At 58.0% G+C, this 21,179-nt stretch overlaps 3 protein-coding genes across 5 annotated transcripts; 1 reads left to right on the forward strand and 2 right to left on the reverse strand.

Annotated features, from left to right (window-relative positions):
• Positions 1–98: 98 nt before the first annotated feature.
• ZDHHC5 (zinc finger DHHC-type palmitoyltransferase 5) lies at positions 99–16,292 on the reverse strand. The gene is made up of 12 exons (XM_048949708.1): positions 16,170–16,292; positions 9,238–10,489; positions 5,542–5,663; positions 4,953–5,110; positions 4,661–4,830; positions 4,341–4,443; positions 3,725–3,816; positions 3,489–3,621; positions 2,943–3,066; positions 2,087–2,199; positions 1,045–1,928; positions 99–739 (listed from the first exon to the last, which is right to left on the reverse strand). Exons 2-12 carry the CDS (start codon positions 9,339–9,341, stop codon positions 574–576), a joined length of 2,169 nt encoding a protein of 722 aa, XP_048805665.1. The 5' UTR covers positions 9,342–10,489; positions 16,170–16,292; the 3' UTR covers positions 99–573.
• A 409-nt stretch (positions 16,293–16,701) lies between these two features.
• Positions 16,702–18,875, reverse strand: CLP1 (cleavage factor polyribonucleotide kinase subunit 1). The gene is made up of 2 exons (XM_048949741.1): positions 18,128–18,875; positions 16,702–17,563 (listed from the first exon to the last, which is right to left on the reverse strand). The coding sequence occupies exons 1-2, from the start codon at positions 18,731–18,733 to the stop codon at positions 16,892–16,894; spliced, it is 1,278 nt and encodes a 425-aa protein (XP_048805698.1). The 5' UTR covers positions 18,734–18,875; the 3' UTR covers positions 16,702–16,891.
• Positions 18,876–19,367: 492 nt separating this feature from the next.
• YPEL4 (yippee like 4) lies at positions 19,368–21,085 on the forward strand. 3 transcript variants are annotated; one of them, XM_048949760.1, is made up of 5 exons: positions 19,368–19,464; positions 19,571–19,903; positions 20,260–20,303; positions 20,384–20,540; positions 20,796–21,085. In XM_048949760.1, exons 2-5 carry the CDS (start codon positions 19,712–19,714, stop codon positions 20,883–20,885), a joined length of 483 nt encoding a protein of 160 aa, XP_048805717.1. In that variant the 5' UTR covers positions 19,368–19,464; positions 19,571–19,711; the 3' UTR covers positions 20,886–21,085. The 3 variants fall into 3 exon arrangements, 2 of the variants coding, with proteins under 2 accessions (XP_048805717.1, XP_048805718.1); XM_048949761.1 differs by having other exon boundaries at positions 19,369–19,464; positions 20,432–20,540; XR_007377940.1 differs by lacking the exon at positions 19,368–19,464 and having other exon boundaries at positions 19,790–20,303; positions 20,415–21,085.
• Positions 21,086–21,179: the final 94 nt, after the last annotated feature.

Consider the following 21,179-nt stretch of genomic DNA (forward strand, 5'->3'; position numbering starts at 1 on the left):
GGGCCCTGGCCATGGATCCTGCAAGATGGTGGCTCAGGTGGGGAAGGGGAATGGGTGGTTTCTTCCTCTCTCTGGGTAAGATATATAATTTCTGCTTTTTTTTTTTGCTTTTTTTTTTTAATATTTATATTTATATATATAGATATTTATATATACACACACCTGATAACTCAGAAAGAGAAAAAAAATAGAATCCGTAACAATAATAATAAAAAAAAGTTATTCTGGTTTAAAAACAATCCATTCCTACCACGCTAGGCGAGCGATTGATTGCACAAGGCCCACAAGTGGCTGCCCGGCCAATGGTGGCAGGGCGCGAGGCTGCGGGACACGGCCCCCCCATGGCCTCCACACCTGGCCAGGGCAGCATCCCTGCCCCACACAGTCCTGCCGGGGTGTGAGTCAGCTCCTGAGTCCCAGGGAGGGGTGGAAAAAGGGAGAAAAAAGCCCTGGGGCTTCCAGCCCATCTCCTCATCCCCGTCGGCTGGGGGCTGCAGAGCGTCCGTGCCCATGGAGCCCTCTGGTGCCAGCGGGTGCCCAGCCAGGAGGTGAGCGGGCGAGCGGCTCTGCCCCTCATACTGAGATCTCGTACGTGGTGCCCCCCACGCCAGAAACCTTCTTGACTCCTCCACGCGTGGGGCTGCTGACAGGCACGGATCCCGAGCCGGGGGTGGCCGAACTCAGGCTCTTGGGTTGCCCATTGGACTTGCTGTAGGATGTTCTCATCTGCATCTCGTCTCTGGGGAGGGAAGCAAGGACACAGGGTGAGCAGGTGAGCACAGGGATGGAGTAGCAAAGCACGGGGCACAGGGCAGTGGGAAAGGGGAGAGTAGGATCCCAGCACGGCTGAGCGAAGATGCAGCCCTGCCCTCCCCAAGGACACAAGGCAGACAAGCATCCCTCAAGCCCACCAAGAAGCCCATGAAGTCTCCTAGGGACAGCACCAGTTCTGTGCCAGCAGGACTCAACCCCCAGCCCTCCCCACACCCCCCCAGCGAGGAGCTGCAGTGCACGCCCTGCGGGGCAGACAGTGGCAAAACTCACTTTGGTGCCAGTAACGGCTGCAAGGCCACCTCCTCGGTCTCGGGGACGCTGGCCTGAGACGCTGCTGGTTTTTGGCTGCTGTAAGACACAGATTTGCCCAAGTGGGGGGCAGCGGGCTGCTCAGGTGAGCCCAGGGAGCGCACCCGCAGCGCGTGGGAGGGCTCAGGCTTGCCAAAGCGGGGAGGGGCCGGGCGGGTGAGCGGATTCTTGCCCAGAGGCGAGCGCTTCGAATCGTCCGAGGAAGAGCTGGTGCGGGGGGCATGGCTGGAGCCTGGCGTCGACTGGATGCCCGAGTCTGCCAGCCCAGCATCGTCCTCCCTGCCCGCTGCGGGAGGCTGCTGGAGCAGTTTCTCCCGCTCCTGGATGGAAGCCACAATGTGGCGGGAGAGATTGTCATAGCGCACGGGTGAGGGCTCGCGGGGTGGCACATGCTTGGGTGAGACGGCGGCAGCAAAGCGGCCGTGCAGGTCGGTCTCTCGCTGCTGGGCGATGCGGGCCGAGAGGAAGGGTGATGTGTAGCCCACCGGTGGGTCGGGCTCGGGGCCGGCCTGCACCGACTCGAAGTCGGGGCTGTCGGAAGGTGTGAGCAGGCTGTCATACGACAGGCTCCCGTTGCGTGTCTGGTTCACCAGGCTCTTGTAGGAGGTGGAGGTGGTGCCCTCGGAGCGGATGGACTGCAGGTGGCCCAGTTCAAAGCCCGTGCCCTGGGCCGACTTGAGGCTGGAGGAGCGGGAGCCACTGGACAGCGGGTCGAAGGGAAAGCCTTTGCCAAAGGTGGGCGAGCGGAAGCTCTCAGGCTCCAGGCTCGGCTCTGAGCGGTAGCTGGGCTTGCGGCCGCCTTCGCCAATGGAGTTGGGCTCCTTCAGGCTGTTTACTCGGCTCAGCTATGGGACAGGAACACAGCAGTCACTCCTGGGAACATGGGGGCCCCCAAAACTCTTAACGCCCACCCCAAACCCACCACCCAGAAAGCCACAGCAAAGAGCACAAAAGCAGCCCCGTAAGAGTGCTGCCTGTCAGCCAGCCACGTGCACAGCTTTACCTTGGCGCTGGTGGAATGGGGCAGGGCAGCTGAGCTGCTGCTGCTGCTGTATCCAGGCTGGTAGTTGTACATGGTGGGTGTCGGGGGGCTGTCCTTGCCTAGCAAGCTGCTGTCTGCAGGCAGGGGAAGAGAGAAAGACACTCACACGTGTGGCCACTAATGCAAACGCTGCGCGGAGTCCTCCCTCCCTTCCCCAGAACCGGCTCTGAGCCTTAGGAGGACAGACCGTGGAGGTGGAGGTGAGAGGAACAGGCTGGGGGAGAGTGCTCCAGGAATGGATGAAATGGAGCGGGATGGAAAATGGGTCCCCACAGCACAGTGTTTCAGGCAGGCACTTCTCTGTCCCTGTAGCGGCCCTGTTCACATCCCACCTCTCTTGCAAAGCCAACACAGGTGTTTCTGAGCACCGTTTCGCTGGCGCTCAGGGAAGCAGGGCATGCAAGTCACGCAGGCTGCAACAAACAAACTTTGCCACCAAGCCAAGCCTGCCATTCCTTCTCCTCCATCCTGGCTGCGCTCCTGTGCCCATCTACAGCACAACAGCCCTTAAGCCTGCCCACAGCATCTCAGTGGCTCAGGACAAGCACCTTGCTGCCAAACAGTGGTTTCAGCTTGGCTTCCTGCGCTTTTCCAATAGATTAGAGCCAGCTGGAAGCATCCCACAGGCTTCTCCAATCACAAGGGCTGCGTGTAGCAGCCCAGAGACACGGGTGCACCCTGCTCCACAATGCGGCGGTGCTGACGTGCTTCAGGTCTACCCTGCAGCCTGTTCCTGCGACCCTGGCTCCTGGTCTGCCGGGCACAGCCCCGGGCTTCCCTCCCAGCGGCTGGCTGGGACCCTGCATGCCCTCCTTACCCTCGTTGGTGGCCAGGGTTAAGTGTGTCCTCAGGCCCGTGTAGCGGCTGAGGTCTGGCTTAGGTGGGGGTGGCGGTTCGGCATCAGCAGACTGGCTCTCCGTCACCTCCAGGCTTCCTTTGGACTGCAGAGACAAAGCGCAAAGGGTCAGCAGGGCACCGAGGCCTCAGCCCTCCCCTTAGCAGGCAGGGGGCATGCAGTGGTGTCATGTCTCTTGGTGCCCCTGGGCCTGTCCAACATCCTGAGTGCTCGAGGGCAGCACATGCCCCATGTGCTGGGAAGTGCCGTGGAAAGGGAAACCTCCAAACAATGCTGCAAGGGTGAAAGACGGGATAGGGAAGGGCAATGGAGTATGCAAAGCCTCATGTGGTCACTGCCACATGGGAGGGATGTAATTTCTATCCCCAGGGGACACAGAACAGGACAACACGGAGGAGGTGGAACATGACAAGGCTCACTCGGTTCTTTACTCACGGATGCAGGCTTGCACCCCTGGGCTCCACGCAGGACCCCAACGTGGGGAGTGCTAATTCCCCCCTTCCTCACCTTCGTCCTCTTCAGCTCTGTCTGGATACCATTGTCCATGATCTTGACAGTGATTTGGCCATCTGACACATCGGGCCGCAGGAAGGGGGGTCTCACCAGCACCGTCTGCTCAGCCCTTGGGCGCCCCAGGTACCTGCCAGAACCCAGGGAGAGAGGGCAGAGAATGTGGTGAAGGCCCATAGATGGGGGTGCTTATGTTGGGTATTGGACGGCTGGAGAGGCACAACCACACTTACCTGGGGGCTGGGGAGCTACACAGGACCCGGCTCACATTCTTACAGCAACCATTAGTGAAGGGGTTGACGCCACCTCGGAACTTGCCTGTCACCTGCGAGGTGGGGAGCATCACATTGGTGTGGGTGGCAGCCACAGGAGGTCTCCGGTCCACCCCCCACCCTCAGCAATGCCAACCGGGTCAGGGTGCTCAGGATGTGACCAGCACAATCGTTGAGTAGTGCCAAGGATGGAGACTCCCCCATTTCCAGGCCCCTGTTCCAGTGTTGGGACTATTCTCATGGAAGAGGTGTTTCCCTAATGTCTAATTGGAAACCGCCTTGGTTCAAGCTGCACCATTGCTTCCTGCACTTCCACTGCCCATTCTTAAGGGCCTGCTGGGCTCCTTCTTACCCACGACCACTCCTCAAATAGCAGCAGTGAGATCCCATTTCTCCAGGCTGCATAAATGAGGTCAGCTCAAACTCCTCTCACACACTGATGGCACTCCTCCCTCAACTATCTTGCCAGAAATCCCTTGCTCAATCCACCCTACGTCTATCTTGTGGAAGCAATCCCCAGAAGCCATCCCAATGGTCTGACACCAGCTAAGCACCCCACATCAGCTAGTACACATACCTGCTCGTTGGTAGTGCGGCCCCTTGCCACAAGCACCACGTGGAACCCAGTAAGGCCAGCGACAGGAATGAAAAACAAGCTGGCCACACACATCACAGCCATACTGCCGGTGGGCAGCTAAGGAATATGCTGGAGAAACAGGTAGCTGTAAATGTCCCTGTTCATTGCAGGGAACTAGGACTAGATGACCTCTAAGATCCCTCCCACTTCCAACGATCCTATGAATATCACAGCTCTGCTCCACCACATACACCCCCCAGCCCCACAACACTGTTCCCCCTCCAGCCTCTTCCTGAGCCTTCTTGGAGCGCAGAGGATACGTGACGGCCATGCGGACACCAGAGAGCTCTGCCTGGTAGAGGACATAAAGCAGACCAAAGCCGAACACCCCCATGATGTGTGTAGTGAGCGACAGCAGGAAGAGGAAGAAGTAACGGTAATTGCGCCGCCCGATGCAGTTGTTCACCCAGGGGCAGTGATGGTCGAACTCCTGTTGGTGGGGAGAAGACAGTGAGGGGTTTGGCTGGCAGCGCTCTGTGCCTGCACGAGGATTTTTGGGACTGATGGCTCAGCTCTGTGCCAAAATGCAGAGGCACCCTGGCAGCTGCTCACCTCCACACAGTTGTCGCAGACGCTGCAGTGGGAGCAGCGCGGTGGCCGGTAGAAGCGGCAGGTCGCACACCATTTCATGCGCACCTGAATGCCCTTGATCTCCACTGTCTTATAAAGCGGAGCTCGGAAGTCATCTTCCTTATCCTCATCTTCTTCAGCTAGCAGAGAACACAAGCACAGACACATGCTGAGACAGGGGGGAGATGTCAAATCCCAACTGGCCTTCTTCCCTCCCCACCTGGAAATGCCCAGCAAAACCCTCCTCCGTCCCACCACAACCCCCCTAGGCTGTCCCAGGGATCATCAAATACAGGTAGAAAAGGTCGTGCCCCAAAACCACAGCACCCATCTGAGCCCAAGGCAGCCCATATGAGGTGCTGGGACTTATGCAACTTTCACCACTTGATCCTACCAACCGGCAAGGCCGTGAACCCAGAGCAACCTCCTAGCAGCATCTGTCACCATCTGATCCCATCCAGACAGGGCAAGGAGAGCTCTTCCCAAGTACTCTGGGATCAGGGAATCCTCTTTCCTCCTGAGGAAGGAACTAGTTCTATCTCAGGTGATTCACAAGCTGGGTCACACTTACCTCGTGGGAATATGCCTGGGTCCATGAAGGTGGCCATGCTGAAGTTGGCCAGCACAAAGAGGAAGACGACAGCATTGTAGATGGGAATGACTGGGGAGACGTAGAGGCTGAGCCAAGGGCACCTGCAGACACAAAGGCTTTGTGACACCTGTCCTACAGGCAGTTCCTTGGGCACTGCAGGGCCAGGCTTCTCTGCTGCATCTGGCAATGGTCACAACAGCCCTCCAAGAATGGTCACAACAGCCCCCTCCTGCAGGGGGGCTTCCGGAATGGCAAGGCCATTCTGCCAGCTTTGGGGGCACCCCAAGTGCATCAGCCATCCCCATGGACCTGCCCAAGGGTATCTACGCAAAAAGTGCTCCAGCAGTCAACCGAGGCACAACACACATCCCTTCTTAGTGGTGGCAAGAACAGGCAGAGCCAGTCAGACTGGCAGTGCCATGTGGGCTGCAAGAAGCTGCACTGGCATGGGGACACAGGATGGATTTTGCTTCCTTAGTGACACCCTTCCTTTGTCTCATCAGCGAGCATGGGTAGCATTTGGGGATCCCACAAGGGGACACAAAACCAGTAGCCTCGAGCCTGAACCCAGACGGGAGCTGCTGTCTGAGGCGCCCACTGCCCCAGCTGGCACCCAGCTCCTTCACAGGGCTGGGAGCAGGGTAGGAGCACCATCCCCATCGCCCTGCCCAGGCTGGGTGCAGGCTGAGGGCAGTGGGCTTCCCCCTCGGAGGCGCCAGCGTAATTCTCTAATCTGCTTTGCTGCTGGGAGTTTAATCCCGTGGATCTAGGGCAGCATCTGTCCCTCTCTTTCCCCCCACAGTGATAAACACAGATGGATTTAGGCGGTGAGTGCAGAGGGGGCAGAGCGCAGTGCTGGGCGAGCAGGGCGACATATGGTGTCAGCACCGTAATCCAGCACAGCTCTCCAGCAGGGAGCGGCGAAGGTGCACGTGCTGCCCCATCCCTCCTCCACCACCACGCTGCCACGCAGCTGGGAGAAGCAGTCACACTGTGGGTCCCACTGCACGGCGTGGCTGGTAGGAATGCCATCTGGGAGCACAGCACTGTGATGACAGCCTCACCTTGGGCGATGCCTCCATGCCTTGGCCTATCTGCGATGGCACTGCCACTGCAGCTCGAGGAGCTCTCGGGGGCAAGGAGTGGCTCCTGCAGCCACGCAACAGCAGCCACGCTGGCCTGGCCTCCTGGGGCAGCTGGCCCTGCTGTGCAGCCTGAGATCCAGTGGGACGGGTCTGTGCAGAGGGCAAGCTGTAGGGTGTACGGGAAGGGAAGGAGCCTCCATTTTGAGCAGCCCCAAGCTCTCAGGCAGGAGAATCATTACTCCAAGGGCAGACCTGCCAGCTCCATGCTGCCCTTCAATGGCAGATTGAGTGTCAGCCTTTGGGAAGGAGAAGTGACTGTAGAAGGTGCTGAGTGCCCTGGGACCAGCTCACAACCCCAGGCCTTATTGGACATTGCTGGATACCCGCAGCACAATGGGAGAGCTGCCAGAGGCTGTGCCCAGTGGACTTTGGGACTGAGCAGCAGGCCCAGGCTGTGCAGCCATCTCAGCACCACGTCCCTGCCTTCTGCTCTCCACAACAGACACGGCAGGAATGCGTGTCCCATCACAGCACAGGGCTGCCCCCTGCTCTACACATGTCCCATAGGGCCCAGAGAGTTGGCTCTCAGAGCTCAGGCGTGGAGCACACCCATCTCAAAGAGCTGTTGAGACTTGTCCCTGGCAGCACATGAGAGAACTCAGGGAACCCAGCAGTCTCGGCCTGCCACAACCTGAGTCACAGCCTAACTGAAGCAGGCTGTGCTGCTCCTCCCCTCTGCAGGCTCATCTGTAGCCCCTCACCCCGCAAACACATCCCCAGCCCCGTGAGTTCTGCAACTCCTTTAAGACAGTGTGCTACAAGGAACCAGACCCAGGCCAGAGAAGAGGCGTGGGATGGACTAACTGATCCCCAGGGGAATTCCAGTCTGGAACCAGCAGTGTCCAAGCCACCGAGCCAGGTTCATCCTTCGAGATGGGAACACCTCTGCCCCTGCCAGATCTCACTCAGCAACACAAATCTCAGTCCAACCACTATGCATTCTAATGAAATTAATGTGCTCATTCCTGGCCCATAGACACCAACCCTACGCCAGGACGGACCAGAAGGAACAAGCCTGGCTGATATACCAGAAACAATGCTAGAGAGAGGCACACAAGAAGAGCCTTTCAGGAGCAGGGCACAGAATACCACCAGTTCCATGAGCTCAAGCTTTGTGCAAACTTTTTCTCCATTCCTTCCTTCCCCGCTCCAGCAGTTTCACAGGAACAGCCCTGTGACTGCTACAAGCACAAAGCAATGCCCTCCCAGCCCTGCCAAACAACCTGTGTGAAAGCATGCCGTGCTTTGCCACTCTGCTGGAGATTTAAATTGGTGTTTTAAAGTAGGTTAAATAACATCCACTGACCTACAATTAACGCGACTCTGCCCAGGTGTTCCTGCTCTGAACAAACCTGCTCGGCAGCACACAGCCTGACCGCAGCTGTTCCTTACACTGATAAGCAGCTCCCAGCAGCCCCATAGCTTGCAGCTGGCACTGCAGAGTGGCAGCAGCCAGGACTGGGTCTGCAGGGCACGGCCGCCCCTGTTTGTTGTGTCCTGATGGCAGTGCAATGAAAGGAGGGCACTCGTCACCCCGAGAGCAGCATCAGGCACACCCGCTCTCTCTTCTCCTCCAGTTCTCTGCACTGGTAGCACAAAACCTGCTGCTTTTTGCAGCCCGAAGTGGCAAAATCTCCCTCGACAGCCTCAAAGCTGCCAAAGCACCGGGCTGATAGATGTCCTGGGTCTTGGCTTGGGTAAACCCTGCTGAATGACAGCACCAGCTGCCTGGAAGGAGTAAATCACATCAGCTCTGTCCTCTGGTCCTCAAATTACTCTTTTATTGCCCAGTTGCTGCCACGTGTTAAAGCTGCAGTGACCTTCCAACCACCAAGAGCTGTGTTTGAGGGAGCGGCAGCAAATCATGGGGCAACAGGATGCCATGCTGGGGTACAGACCAGCTCCTCCAGGCCCTCTCCAGAAACACCAGACCCTCCCCATTTCCTCAAGCTGACACCAACAGCGGCAAGAGATGCATGCGGGGGTCAGGGTGCTTCTCCTTCAACTTTTCCTTTGTGGCTCAAAAAATTGGTTACAAAACTCTGAAGAATAACAGAGACTGCCCTTGTCTGACAAACCACTTCGGAGAGCTCCAAAGGAGAAAATTATCTCTGTCATTTTCCCCATACAGGTCACAAGCTAATTCCCAGCCCAGATGGGGCTGAGAACTGCCAGCGAGACGAGCGAGTTATGCAAACATCCGAAGGCAGCAGTGAAGTGTCTGCCAGGAGCAGAAGCTGAACAGTGGTGAGGTGCCTCGCTGTCCGCCACAGCAGCTCCCGTCTCTGTTTTGCCTCATGGGAAAACCAAGCAGAATTCAGCTGGCATTGAACCACTCCAATGGACTGCTGCAGAGGGTGCTGCAGTGCTTTCACACCCTACATCTGTCCCACAGTGTGACAGCTTACTATGCCAGCTCTGCCACCAGAAAAACCCTGCTTAGTCCCTGCCCTGCTCCCATCTCCCAGCATCACACCCCCAACACCTCCCCCTGCCCTCGTTGCTCTTTGGCCAAGCGACTGGGACTCACGTGAAGGCAAAGAAGAGGGTGGTGGCTCCCACTAGGAAGATGGCAGCAGCTGAGACCGGAACGTATTTGCTGGGTTTGAACCTCTTTCCAGATGCTGCTGGCATGTTGGAGCTCTGGTGGGGAATCTGCCCTGCAGCATAGCCCAGGCCCAGCTGGAGTCAAAGCAAGGCGAGAAGGGCAGGGGAGACGGAAGGGGCCAAAGCACAACCCAAGCCTCCTGGGTCACTCCTGGAGCAGGCTCTGAGCAGAGCAGGCTGTCTGCAGAAGTCCACTGCGGTCTCCGGAGCAAGAGGCCCTGAGGAGTCCACGCTACTCTCTGCCTTGCGAGAGTTCAGGGGTGCAGGGAGGGAGACTTAAAACCATTAAAAAATTCAGCACAGAGAACTGGATTGGATTTAAAACAGCTGTTGGAGCAGGAATGCTGAGAGCCCTTGAGAGCATGCAAAAAGCAGCTCCCCGTACAGCTTGCAGCAGCCACCAGACACGAAGGTAAGCTTTCCGTGCTGGGACAGGAGCAAGGCAAGAAGCACAATGCGTGAGAGCACCCTGGGAAAGAGCAAGATAGCGGTAAACTTCTTGCAAAAAGCCACTCAGGGAAACCACTTCTCCTTTTCAATCTGATATCCACAGCCCCCTCCGGCCGCTGTCTCACAAGCGATCTGCCCAGCTTCCTTGCAGTGCTGTGGTGCCTCCTCCTCCTCCCTGGAGGCGGTACAGAAGCACTCTCCCTGATTTCACCAGAATCTAGGCTGGCTGCCTGGCGGTGGCCATTTAATTTTATTTATTTCTCTTTGACTGTTAAAGCCGAGGAACAGCTGGTGCAAGGTTGAGCTGTAAATCCTTTCTTTGAGAGGGGGGCTGGAGGGGAAGGTCCAGTGGATTGTGCGTTTTCACCCTCTTCCTACTTGTTCCTTTCTCCTGACCCTCTGGGCCTTTCCACAGGCTTCACTGTTGTTGTGAATCAACAGGAATTGCACCAAATCTTCACTGTGGCAACCATTCCTGAGCAGCACAGCAGCAGAGATCTGAAGGAACGCTTTCAGGGAGGGCTTTTATACCCCCAAAAGACAAGTGACGGTGGAAGCAATGCTGTAGAAGTCTGTACAGCCCATGGCCCAAGCAGTGTGGGGGCAGGTCTCAGTACATTCCAAACCACTCCATTTTTACTGAATGGAGGAGAGGTAAAGTTGCTCTTCATTAATCCATTTGTTCGCTCAAAAAACTCAGGAGCATTGAGAATGCCACACCTCACCTAAAAAAAGAGGACAGAAGTAAATTAACAAGAGAAACAATCGTGTAAAAATACTGAAACACCACCAAGCTGTCCAGAACAGTGAGAATGCATTTATGTGAGGAAGGAAACAATCAGGAAGATGCAGAACCCTGTTGCAGGCGACTTCCAAGCCCAGCTCTGACAGCCCGATGCCACAGCCCAAGGCCTGTCACATAACATTGGCGTCCCTCATCACATCTGCAAACCTGCAGTGAGAGGAGGCTGTAATTAGCAAAGATCCAGCCAGCCACCTCACAGCCCAACCCTGAGGCCCTCTGCACTCCATTCACTGCAGAGAAACCCAAACTAAGCAACATACCCAGGACTGCACAGGAAGTCTGCGCTGAGCCTGGAATAAGATTAGGGACCGTAAGACTGCTTGCCTTGTACCTTTCTACAGTTGTAACTCCAGTTCTAATGCTGCAAAACGCCTGCTGCCTCGAGGTGAAGGGGCTAATCAGAGGCTTACAGAGCCGATATTTGGGTGGAGACAGCAGGAGGAAGAGGCAGCTGGAATCTCATCCTCTTCCCCCTGAGGGCACAAAGCAGAGAAGCCAGTGGAGAACACTAGGGAAGGGATTCTGAGGGCCAGGTTCCCACCAGAGAGCCCTGATGGCTTTATGGTGCCCTCAAGAGTGTCACCTGATTGACAGCAAGGGTGTAGGTGGGAGTGTCAGATTGCTGCGAGGCAAAACATAGGGGAGAATGTACCTTCCTGAGAACTGAAGGAGGCACCAACCAGCCCCAAGCACACTTGAACCCAGTGCAGCTCAGGGAAGAGCTGGGCACAGCTTCTATTTCATTGACTTACTGCTAGAGCCCCTGCTGGGCCATTTGTCACATACTCAGTGCCTCGGTGTTCCATCATGAGGTCTCCATCAGCCCACTGACCACCAGATACAGAGCCATAATGACCCTCTTCTCCTCCCAGATCTTTTTCTTAGGGGTAGATGTAAATTCCGAATGCTGACCAAGCACTCACGCAGGCTGAGAGAACTGTGGCACAAAATTAAGGACACAAGTAGTTCATGACAAGAACTTACTAGGCTTAGATAACTCAGTCCCAATGCAAGGCGTCAGCCAGCGGGGCTGACTAACCGAGGCACCACTCCCACTGCAAAAGGCCCTTCTTTAGCAGAAACTTTTGAAACCAACTTTCTGGCTTTGTGATCGAGAGAGAGGAAAGCCAGCACAGCACAACAGGAGCACAGTGCCCCAAATCTGCTGGCTGGAAGCCCTGCTCTCACCTCCGGGCAGCCGGCCGCAGCGGCTCTGCGGGTGGGCGGGCAGCAGTCCTGGAGATAGGCTACCCCCAAGTTGAAAGATGACATCACTGCTAATTGCTTTAGCAGAAACCATCTGTTAACGTGCTCCTCAGCTGTAACAGGACACCCCAGCCCTTTGAAAGGCTCCGCCATGAGAACAGCCACACCTCAAATCCAAACAGATACTCGCAGATTTAAGTTTGCCCCCATGCTACTCCTCACCTCTCCATCCCATTCCTTACGCAGAGCGATCTCCTTGTCCAAAACACTGTCCACAAACATTCCCCTTGAAGCCTGCCCCAGTTCAAGGTCCTGCTCAGCTCCAACCCTTTCCAAGGCACCTCCTAATGACAGGTGCATACATTAAAGGGCTCCAACTCCTCTCACAGGGAGAGTCGGCACACGGTGGCATTTGCAAAGGTCCACGTGAGAGCTCAGCTCAGTGCAGAAAGGAACATCAGGCAGTGCTGGAGCGAGCTCCCCACATCAGTGCAAGAGTAAAGACAGAAATACAGAACATCCCGAGTTGAAAGGGACCCAAAACAATCACTGAGTCCAACTCCTAGCTCCAAAACTCAAGCCCTATGTTTGAAAGTATTGTCCAAAGGCTCCTTGAGTTCTAGCAGCTTGGGTCTATGAGCACTGCCACGGGGAGTCTGTTCCAGTGCCCAGACACACACTGGTGAAGAATCTTCTCTTTATGTGCAAACTACAGCTTGGGCACCTGCATGTCCTGACCACCAGGCAAGAGGTCCAACCCTCCTGCAGCCTGGAATGTTTGGTTGACATCTGAAATGCTGTGTGGCATGGCACTGCAGGCTGGTATCTCAGCTGTGTAATTTTAAAGTATCTTCTTCTCTTTTCTTGGGGCTAAACGATAGCAACACTTGACCGTTTCTGTCACTTACCCTGACACCCTGGAGTAACACAAACCTCTTTGCAGGATCCACCCTGCCTTTCCACAAATTATACCGATTCAGACCACATTCACACCAACTTCCCCAAACAGACAATCTCTTACTATACCTCTTATCCAGCAGTCCTGCAATCTGCCCACTCCCAACCTCTCCTTTCCCTTTCCAAACCTTTTATCCTCACTGCAACTCACCTGAGGAACGTATGTGCTCTACTCCCACCCTAATCCTTTCTCTGCCGCTTCCAGCCCAGCAGCTCCTCCCTTCCACGCTTCTCAGGACCTGCCCTACTCCTTCCTCCTCCCAGTCAAGCTTTACTAGGCTTGTGTGTCACAGATTACTCCATTTTCCCTCTCCTCTGGTGTTTCTACCTGTTTTCCCAACCTTAGCACCTCTTCCTCTGCCGTGCTTTTTTTTTTTCCCCGGTTCCTCTTCTCCAGCACAACCCCAGGCTTCCCGCTCCCAAAGGAGAGTCTAGGGTTCACAAGTCAGCCACTGCCTTACTGATACTCCCGTCCCACAGATGGCTTTACTGCCTGGCAAGGGCTCAGCTGCTCCCTGAGCTTGTCCCATTGCCCCAGTTTCCCTGCACCCGTATTCTCATTCCCCATTTATGTACTTCCATTCACGTGAGGGGCTAACTTCCATCTCCCCTCGCCTCAGTTTCTGAGGACTTTACTTAATCCTGCTTTCCTTTCCTCAGGATATTTCCAAACGCCACCACTGCCACCTTCCACTTCTTTTTCAGTGCACACTGCCTTTTCTTCAGCTGAGAACCTGATGAGTCTGACTCCGATTTCCACTTCTGCCAGCACTCACTCCTTGAAGCGCTGTGCTCTTCCTCTCCTTCCCACCATTTCCCCATCTCATCGCTTTCCAGAAACCCATCCACATACAGCCTGAACAGTTTGTGTTGCTTTGGGGCTTGATCTTTCCAAAGAATCAGATGGGACAAGGAAACACTCCTCACCATGCTCCACGCTGCCAACAAGCAGTTCCTCTAAGCTCTCCCAGCCCTGAAGAAGGAAGCGCACACCTCAACGTGACAAGGTTCCCCGACACTGCCTTTCATCACCACGCAGGGAAAGGAGCTGGCACAGAACAGAGAGAGTTCACTCTCAGTTATGAGCTCCAGCGGTGCGTCAGCTGCCTCCCTGCCCCAAACCAGTCCTGTTGAGTTTCCCCTGCACGGGTCAAACAGACAAACAATTCCTTCCGAGTGATGCAAGTCCCAGTCAGGGCAGATCTGGGACGACACAAAGACAAGATGTACTCTACCCATTCCCACCTTGTTTTCATTGCCTGCACCCAAGACATGCATGGAGCAGGTGGCCCCAGGGCTGGCTCTGTAGTCCGGAGCCTTGGCACCTTCTATTCACGGGATGAGAAACATGTCCCAGCCAGCTCCCCTCAGCACTGAGCTCACTGCACAAACCCCACACAGCAAGAAGCCAAGAGGTATTCGTGAAACACAGACAACAGCCCAGGCAGCAGTTGCTGAGATGCAGGCAGCAAGGGAAAGCAAAACCATCAGAGCAGGCAGCCAGCACGGCTGGCAGCCCCTCAGTGCTTATCTCCGGCCTTGCTTACATTGCTCCTGTTCCTCCCCTGCCCATCTCAGCGGTTTACACGGGATTAGCCCCATTTTGCGGACAAAGCAGGGAAGAACAGCATCTCATCCAATGTGTCCACACCTTCCTGGATGCACAAACCCAGCCCTCCCACCACCAGTGCTCAGAGGCAGCAGCCAGCAGAAGAAACAAGGGGTGCAGCAGGAGAAGGGTGAACGCCCCAAAAAGCCTTGTCTAAAACCTCCCGTTGGAGACCTTTACTCCACCCAGTTACCTCCTGCCTGACCTCAGGAACCATGAGAACAAAGTCCTCTGCTAAGGAACAACGCCTCGCTGGAGGTGATGATTAGATTAAGCCCGCTAAGTTGATCAACCTCCTCACTTCGATCTAGACAAGGCTGTAGTCATGTTTTATAGCCTAGAAAAGATCAGTGCAGGAAGGATGATCCCACAGACAACCCAATTCAGATATGTAGCAGATCAAAAGGTGGAAGCTGGGGAGAAATCACATCCTAGGGAGCCACCAGCAAGCGACACCAGGAAGGCAGAATCTCTCCCCCTAAACCAGCGAGATGAGCAGGGTACAACGGTGAGATTTTGCTCTCATCTCAAGGAGATGCAACAGAATCCTCAGCTGCAATAACTTGGGATTAACACATTTCACATTGATAATTTGGAGCTGCTTAGCAGTAGCCAGGCTGAACAACTGCCAGCACAGCCCATTACATCACCAACACTGGAGAACGTTGAGTGGAAGTGTGTTTCGAGGAGGAATTTCACTCTGGATAAGGCAGCAGCACATGGGCCGGGGCTCTGCACCCAGAGAGCAGCCTTCAACTTCTGCTCACTGACAGGCCACAAGAACCAAACCCTGACACAGGCTTTTTAAAACTGAAGTTGACGAGATGTTCTCAGAAGTACCGTCAGCACAAGGAGAGCCCCAGCTCCAGATGAGAGCCTGCAGGAAGGCTCTGTGCTGCAGGCCACTGCTGTGCTGGTGTCCACTCCTCAAACACAAACCCTGCCCACCCTCACAGCACTCAGGAGCATGACTGCATTCTGTTATCCCACCGTCCAGCCTCCGTGCCTGCCCAAATTCCTCAACAGCACCATCCAACCCTCCAAAGCAGCTCTGGGCTCCCAGCACCAGAAGGACATGGGGCTGTCAGAGGGGAAGCCTCACGGATGCTGAAAGCTATGAGGAGATGGGCTCAGTCAGCCTGGAGAAGAGAAGGCTCTGGGGAACCTCGCCGTGGCTTTCCAGCACACAAAAAGGCAACGGGAAAGCTGGGGAGGGGCTTTCACAAGGACAGAGAGTGAATGAACGGTAATAGTTTTAAACTAAAAGAGGGGGGCTCTGAATTAAGTGTAAGGACGAAAATCTTTACTCACAGGGCAGTGATGCACCGGCACAGCGACCCAGAGAGCTGTGGGTGCCCCATCCCTGGAGGCGCCCCAGGCCGGGCCGGATGGGCCCCGGGCAGTCTCACCGGGCTGCTACCGAGCGTCCCTGCCTATGAAGGGGGTGGAACCGGATGGGCCGTAAGGCCCGCTGCCCCCGGCCGTACTATCGCTCCGCGGCCCCGCGGGCACGGAAGGACGCGGCGAACTCACTGAGACGCCGCGCGGAGCCGGATCGGCACTGCGCCCGGGCCCAGGAGGAAGCGGCTCCCACCTCGCCCCGCCATGCCGCACCACCGGCGGGGCGGAGGCCGCGGGCCGGCGGGGCTCCGGGCGCCGCGGAGAGGCCGCGCTGCCAGGCGGCGGGCGGGGGCTCGGAGGCGGTCCCGGGGCAGAACGCAGCCGGGGCTCCGGGGCCCTACGGCTACCGGGGGCGGGGAAGGGCCAGCAGCCCTGGGAGGAGGCGGGCGCGACGGGAGAGGGAGCGAGGACGGCCCGCGGTACTCACCGGCACGCTACGGCGCGGCCCGGGCGGCGCCCAACGCTACCGGGCACGAAGCGGCGGCGGCGCTCGGCGGCTGGGCACGACGTCAGAGTTGCGCCTGCGCGCCCCGCCCCGTCGGCCGCGCGTCCCGCCCGCCGCTCTTCATTGGTCGCCATCTGGGGAACAGCCTGGAAGGAGCGAGGAAGGGCGCGGCGCGCATGCGTGAAACGGGAAGTGGCCGTGCGCATGCGTCATCAGGAGGGTGGGCGCACGTGCACCGCAGACCGCATGCGCGGCGCTTCCTGCGCCCGGAGGGGATCTGAGCGCTGTGTGCTGCGGGGCGAACCCGTGGGACGAGACAGGAGCCCAGCCCAGCCCGTGCGTGTCCGCGGAGCGGAGGAAAAGGAGCGTCTTCCGCCCTGCTTCGCTTTGACCGATGGTCTTCCTGTGATAGGCCTGGGGTTCCTGTTCAGCATCCACGGGGGTGGGTGGTCAGCACCCGGGGCCAATCCTTCCATCCTGCAGCCGAGACAAAAAGCAGGAAGCACCACGGAGCCAAAGGGCAGCGAGATTTAATAACAAACTTTACAAAAAGATAAAAACGAGAGGCAGCCTCCTGTGCCGCTGGCACAAGGGCACAAACCCAGGGCCTGAAAGCTGCTGGGCAAAGCAAGCGCTGGGCTACACGCATGGACATCCCCATGTGTCCCCTCTGCCCAGGACTCCCTGCCCCATCCCTGCTGGAGCTACTTCAGGTCCATGAAGCGGATGTCCATGATGAGAAGGAAGTTCTTTGGCAGTGGGCGAGGGGCAGGCGAGAGCACAGTGAACACCTGGCGTTCCAGGTCTACCCCAGTGACCACAATGAAGCCAGCCACGCTGGTCTCTGAGATGTTGTCATCGGGGCTGTCGGCCATGCTGACGCTCAGCAGGTGGTGCACCATGTCCCGCCCTGGCGTCACCGGCACCAGCTTCAACTGGTTGTCCTCCTGCGACATGCCCAGTGGCAGGCAGGAGTCAGGGATGGTGGGAGCCCCTACTTTGTAGATCTTAACATCAGAGAATTTGACGTCAAAGGCATGGGGGTAGAAGCAGCCCCGGAAGCCATAGAAATATTCCCTGATGCGGTCATCTCGGCACTCCCGCCGGAAGTCCTTGGAGCGCTCCACCACCCCGCCAGATTTGGGGAGCAAAACGGTGCGCACAAAGTGGGGCAGGTCCCTCTTAAGCTCGTTGTAGAGCCGCTCCTGGTCCAGCACCACCACCACATCTACCTCAAAAGCTGAGGCAGCATGCACCAGAGCCTGGTAGCCCGAGCCCTTCACCCAGCCACATGTGTTGATGACGCAGCCACTGACCGATGCACGGCGGTTCACTTCACATCGCTGGTTGAAGACATCAGCCAGGCGGGATGTGATCTGCAGGCAGATATTGGGACATGAGGATAAAGTACGTGAGGTTGAGAGGGATGTTTCTGTTCCCAAAAGACATCAATACAGCTGGAGGCCATGTGATGAGGACCAGTCCAATGATAGGCAATGCTCCTAACTCACTCAGCAGGTTTATTAGGTGCTAAGAGGCAGAGGCAATGCCTGGGCCATGGGAAGCCACTTTGGCTGAAATCCTTCCTTGACCACCCCTCAGTGATAGCCATAAAGGGGCAGCAGCCACATTCAGTGCTGAAGCTGTCCATAAAGCACGTTAAATGAGTGCACTGGGGCTGAGGGCAACCTTCAGCCAAAAAAAGGGCTTCTAGCCATCACCAAACTGCAGGCAGAGGACACGAGGCATTTGGGCCAGCTTTTTACCCTTCATGTTTTTGTTGGACCTCAGTGCTTAACTTAGTATTGCACCATGGTTTTATAGAACAATAGGACTAGATGGGCAATCCCTAACTCACAGGGGCAGGCAGGACTCCTTGGAGGCTCCACCCTGCTCCAAGCAGGGCCAACCACAAGATGACAGGGACTCCATGCACTCACCTTGTTGTAAAGCTTGATGTTTGTGCCAGGTGTGGTGGAGCCAAAGTGGTAGACCAGCGGAGCCTGCAGGGAGAAGCCCTCCTCCACATCAGCCGGCCGCTCGATGTAGAGGGCACCCATGGTGCCAGGGATGGAGACGGAGCCCTGCCCCACGTCCAGCTCCACAAAGGTGGGCCGGCGCCCCAGGCGTACAGCATAATTCAGCAGCAGGCGGCACACAGTCGACTTGCCCACATCGGTGGGGCCCACCACCATGACACGGGGCCCCCGCTCGTCCTCGCGCTCTGCCTGCCTCCGCATCTGCTCCAGGGCCGTGTGAGTGTTGAGGTAGAGCAGCATGGGCGTATCCTTGGAGACGTATGCCACCTCGGTGCGCCCACTGAGCTGCACAGTGCAGCCGTGCCAGGTGAAGACGGCCACCTTTGCACCAGCGTCAAAGGTGAACTTCTTGTTGCGGGTCAGCTCGGTGCCAAACACCTCAGCCATGCCGGTGAGCAGCTCCATCTGCACCGTCTGCGAGGCCTCCACTTCGAAACGCAGCTCTGTCTCCCGCTCCAGCTCGAACTTCGCCACCTGCTTCTTCTCATCACCGCCATCGTCCGCCATCGCGGGCCCGGCCCGATCCTACCGCGAACCGCGGTAGGGCTGTACCCTGAGCCCGGGGCCTGGCAACCGTCAGTACCTGACAGCGCCTACAGCTGTTCCGCGAGCCTACCGGGACTCTGGCAGGGCTGTCGCGTTTCCGTTACGTCACGGAGCGCGACGGAAGTAACGTCAGGCAAACGCCGGAGGTGAGGTCAGAGCGCGGCCCGCACGCCCGCTCCATCAGCGGGAGCGCGTGGGGCGTTGCCGTGGCAGCCGCGCGGGGCCTGCTGGGAGATGCAGTCGGGGCCTGCTGCGGCGTGCCGCTCCCCGTGCTTCCCGGTGTTCGTCCGCGTCTCATCTGCACAGCACCTACTGGGGCACCGTGGCCATGGCCTCTCCCCCTTTCACTGCCCCCGGCCCCGCTACGTGCCACGGGCACGCCGCGAGCTGCGCTCCCCTCCCGCCCCGGACTCGCTGCAGCCGCCCCGGGGTCCCTCGGCAGCGCGCGGGAGCCGGTAGAGCGCCCGCAGCTCGGCGCCGGGGGCAGCGGTGACGTAGTGCTGCCGGGCGGTGACGTCTCGGCGAGGGGTGCGGGCGGTGACGTCGAGCAATGAGTCACGGCGCCATGATGCAGTCCCCGGGCGTGCGGCGCTCCCCTCCCTTCCCCCCCACCCCCTCCGCGGCCGCCTGGTGCCCCCGCCCCGCACCGGCACCGGCACCGGCGACAGCGGCAGCGGGGACAACGGCAGGCGGTGAGCGGAGGGACGCGGGGGGAGGGGGGGGGGGGGGGGAACTACGGCGGTGCCGGGAGGCACGGCGCTGCCCCCTCCTCACCCCATCCCGCTTAACCATTCGCAGGCCGCCCCCCCTTACCGCCCGCTTCTCGTCCGGGGGACCCTTGGGCAGCCGCGCTCCACCCCCCGTCCCGGAGGGACAACGGCTCTCAGCACGCTGCTGCGCTGCTTCTTCCCCTGCGAGCGGCTGTGCGGGGGCTGCACCATGCCCCCCGCACCCCCGCGGCCCCCCGGGGCCCTGCCACCGGCCGTTCTCCCCGCCTGCCGCCACCGGGTCCCTGCCACCACTCGTCTGCCTCCCCGGACCTTTCACAGCTACCTACCGCGCTCCCACCGCACCTACAGCTGCGTACACTGCCGTGCACACCTGGCCAGGCACGAGGAGCTCATCTCCAAGGTGCCCCCTCTGCGCCCGCGTCACCTCCCCGGGGCCCTGGTGTGGCCATCTTCCCCTCTGCAGTGTCCCTGGGAAATAGTGAGGGTCTCCCCAGGGTGTCCCCAGGGTAGTTGTGTCTGTCCTTTCTGCGTTGTCCCCTCTATGCTGTCCCCCCATGCTGTCTCCTCCTCCACAGCATCCCCTCTGCAGTGTCCCCTCCATGGTGTCCTGAGAGTGCCAGGTATCCCCCTGTGCCCATACTCCCCACAGTGTCCCCATGGCAGAAAGTCTTTCCCTGCGGTGGCATGGTGGTGATGGAGGAGGGGAGTGAGGGAGGCACAGAGGACGCTGGGTTGAGTCACGCTGTGTCCCTGCAGTCCTTCCAGGGCAGCCATGGCCGTGCCTACCTGTTCAACTCGGTGTGAGTACTGCGGTGGGGGATGGGATGCTGGGAGGGGGGAGTGGGGTGAGCTATCATCACTATCACTTGTCCTGGAGAAGGTTGAAGGAACATCGCCAGACATGCCCACAGCACCCTGTCTGGTGCAGGGTTAATGTGGGCTGTGGCCCGGCCGAACAGCGCCTGCTGCTCACTGGGCTTCACTCTGTGGCTGACATCTTCTGCGAGAACTGCAAAACCACCCTGGGCTGGAAATACGTGAGTGCCCCTGGCGCCCCCAACCTGGGATTGGGCATCACACTGGCACCCCAATCCCTTGGCCTGGGCATCCCAAAGACATAATACGGTCACACTGAGCCCACGGCACCGCAAATCCCGCTTGGTTACCCAAAGCCCTGCTGCAGCCCACTGTGCAGGCACCCCAAACCCACAATAGTTGCCCTGGGACCCTAAATCCATAGCACATGTCCTGTGACCTGGGCCCTGAGGGGGCTCAGGCTGCCATCCCCACAGGAGCAGGCATTCGAGAGCAGCCAGAAGTACAAGGAGGGGAAGTTCATCATTGAGATGTCGCACATGGTCAAGGAGAACGGCTGGGATTGAGCAGCATGGGAGGGACACCACAATGGCACCTACCCTGGCAGGCACCTGGCATTGGACAACTGACATGGGCCCTCCCCACTTTGCTCTCCAGGGAGGGCACCCCATGCCAGCCTGTGCCACCTGCTAGGGTGAGGGCATGGGGCCCGTCACCAGCACACAGAGGCTGCGGGCAGCTTTTCTAGTGGAATAAAAGATTTTTGTAGGAAGGCGTCAAGTGTCACTTTGGAGTGCCAGGGGGAGGTGGCAACGCCAGGGGGACAGCAGCTGGCACACCAGCAGCAATAGTGTTCCCCC

The sequence above is a fragment of the Lagopus muta genome, chromosome 6 (genome assembly GCF_023343835.1).
Source record: "Lagopus muta isolate bLagMut1 chromosome 6, bLagMut1 primary, whole genome shotgun sequence".
NCBI lineage: Eukaryota > Metazoa > Chordata > Aves > Galliformes > Phasianidae > Lagopus > Lagopus muta.

Bases quoted from the DNA above. Each gene is read 5' to 3' on its own strand.
- ZDHHC5 (XM_048949708.1), bottom strand. From the start codon at position 9,341: ATGCCAGCAGCATCTGGAAAGAGGTTCAAACCCAGCAAATACGTTCCG. The intron at 4,831-4,952 runs GTGAGCAGCTGC...CCCCACCAACAG, and splicing joins TCTGCGACAACTGTGTGGAG to GAGTTCGACCATCACTGCCC. The intron at 4,444-4,660 runs GTATCCTCTGCG...GCCCACCGGCAG, and splicing joins GGTGTCCGCATGGCCGTCAC to TATGGCTGTGATGTGTGTGG.
- YPEL4 (XM_048949760.1), top strand. From the start codon at position 19,712: ATGCCCCCCGCACCCCCGCGGCCCCCCGGGGCCCTGCCACCGGCCGTT. The intron at 19,904-20,259 runs GTGCCCCCTCTG...GTGTCCCTGCAG, and splicing joins ACGAGGAGCTCATCTCCAAG to TCCTTCCAGGGCAGCCATGG. The intron at 20,304-20,383 runs GTGAGTACTGCG...GTCCTGGAGAAG, and splicing joins GCCTACCTGTTCAACTCGGT to GTTGAAGGAACATCGCCAGA.
- CLP1 (XM_048949741.1), bottom strand. From the start codon at position 18,733: ATGGCGGACGATGGCGGTGATGAGAAGAAGCAGGTGGCGAAGTTCGAG. The intron at 17,564-18,127 runs GTGAGTGCATGG...ATCTGCCTGCAG, and splicing joins ACATCAAGCTTTACAACAAG to ATCACATCCCGCCTGGCTGA.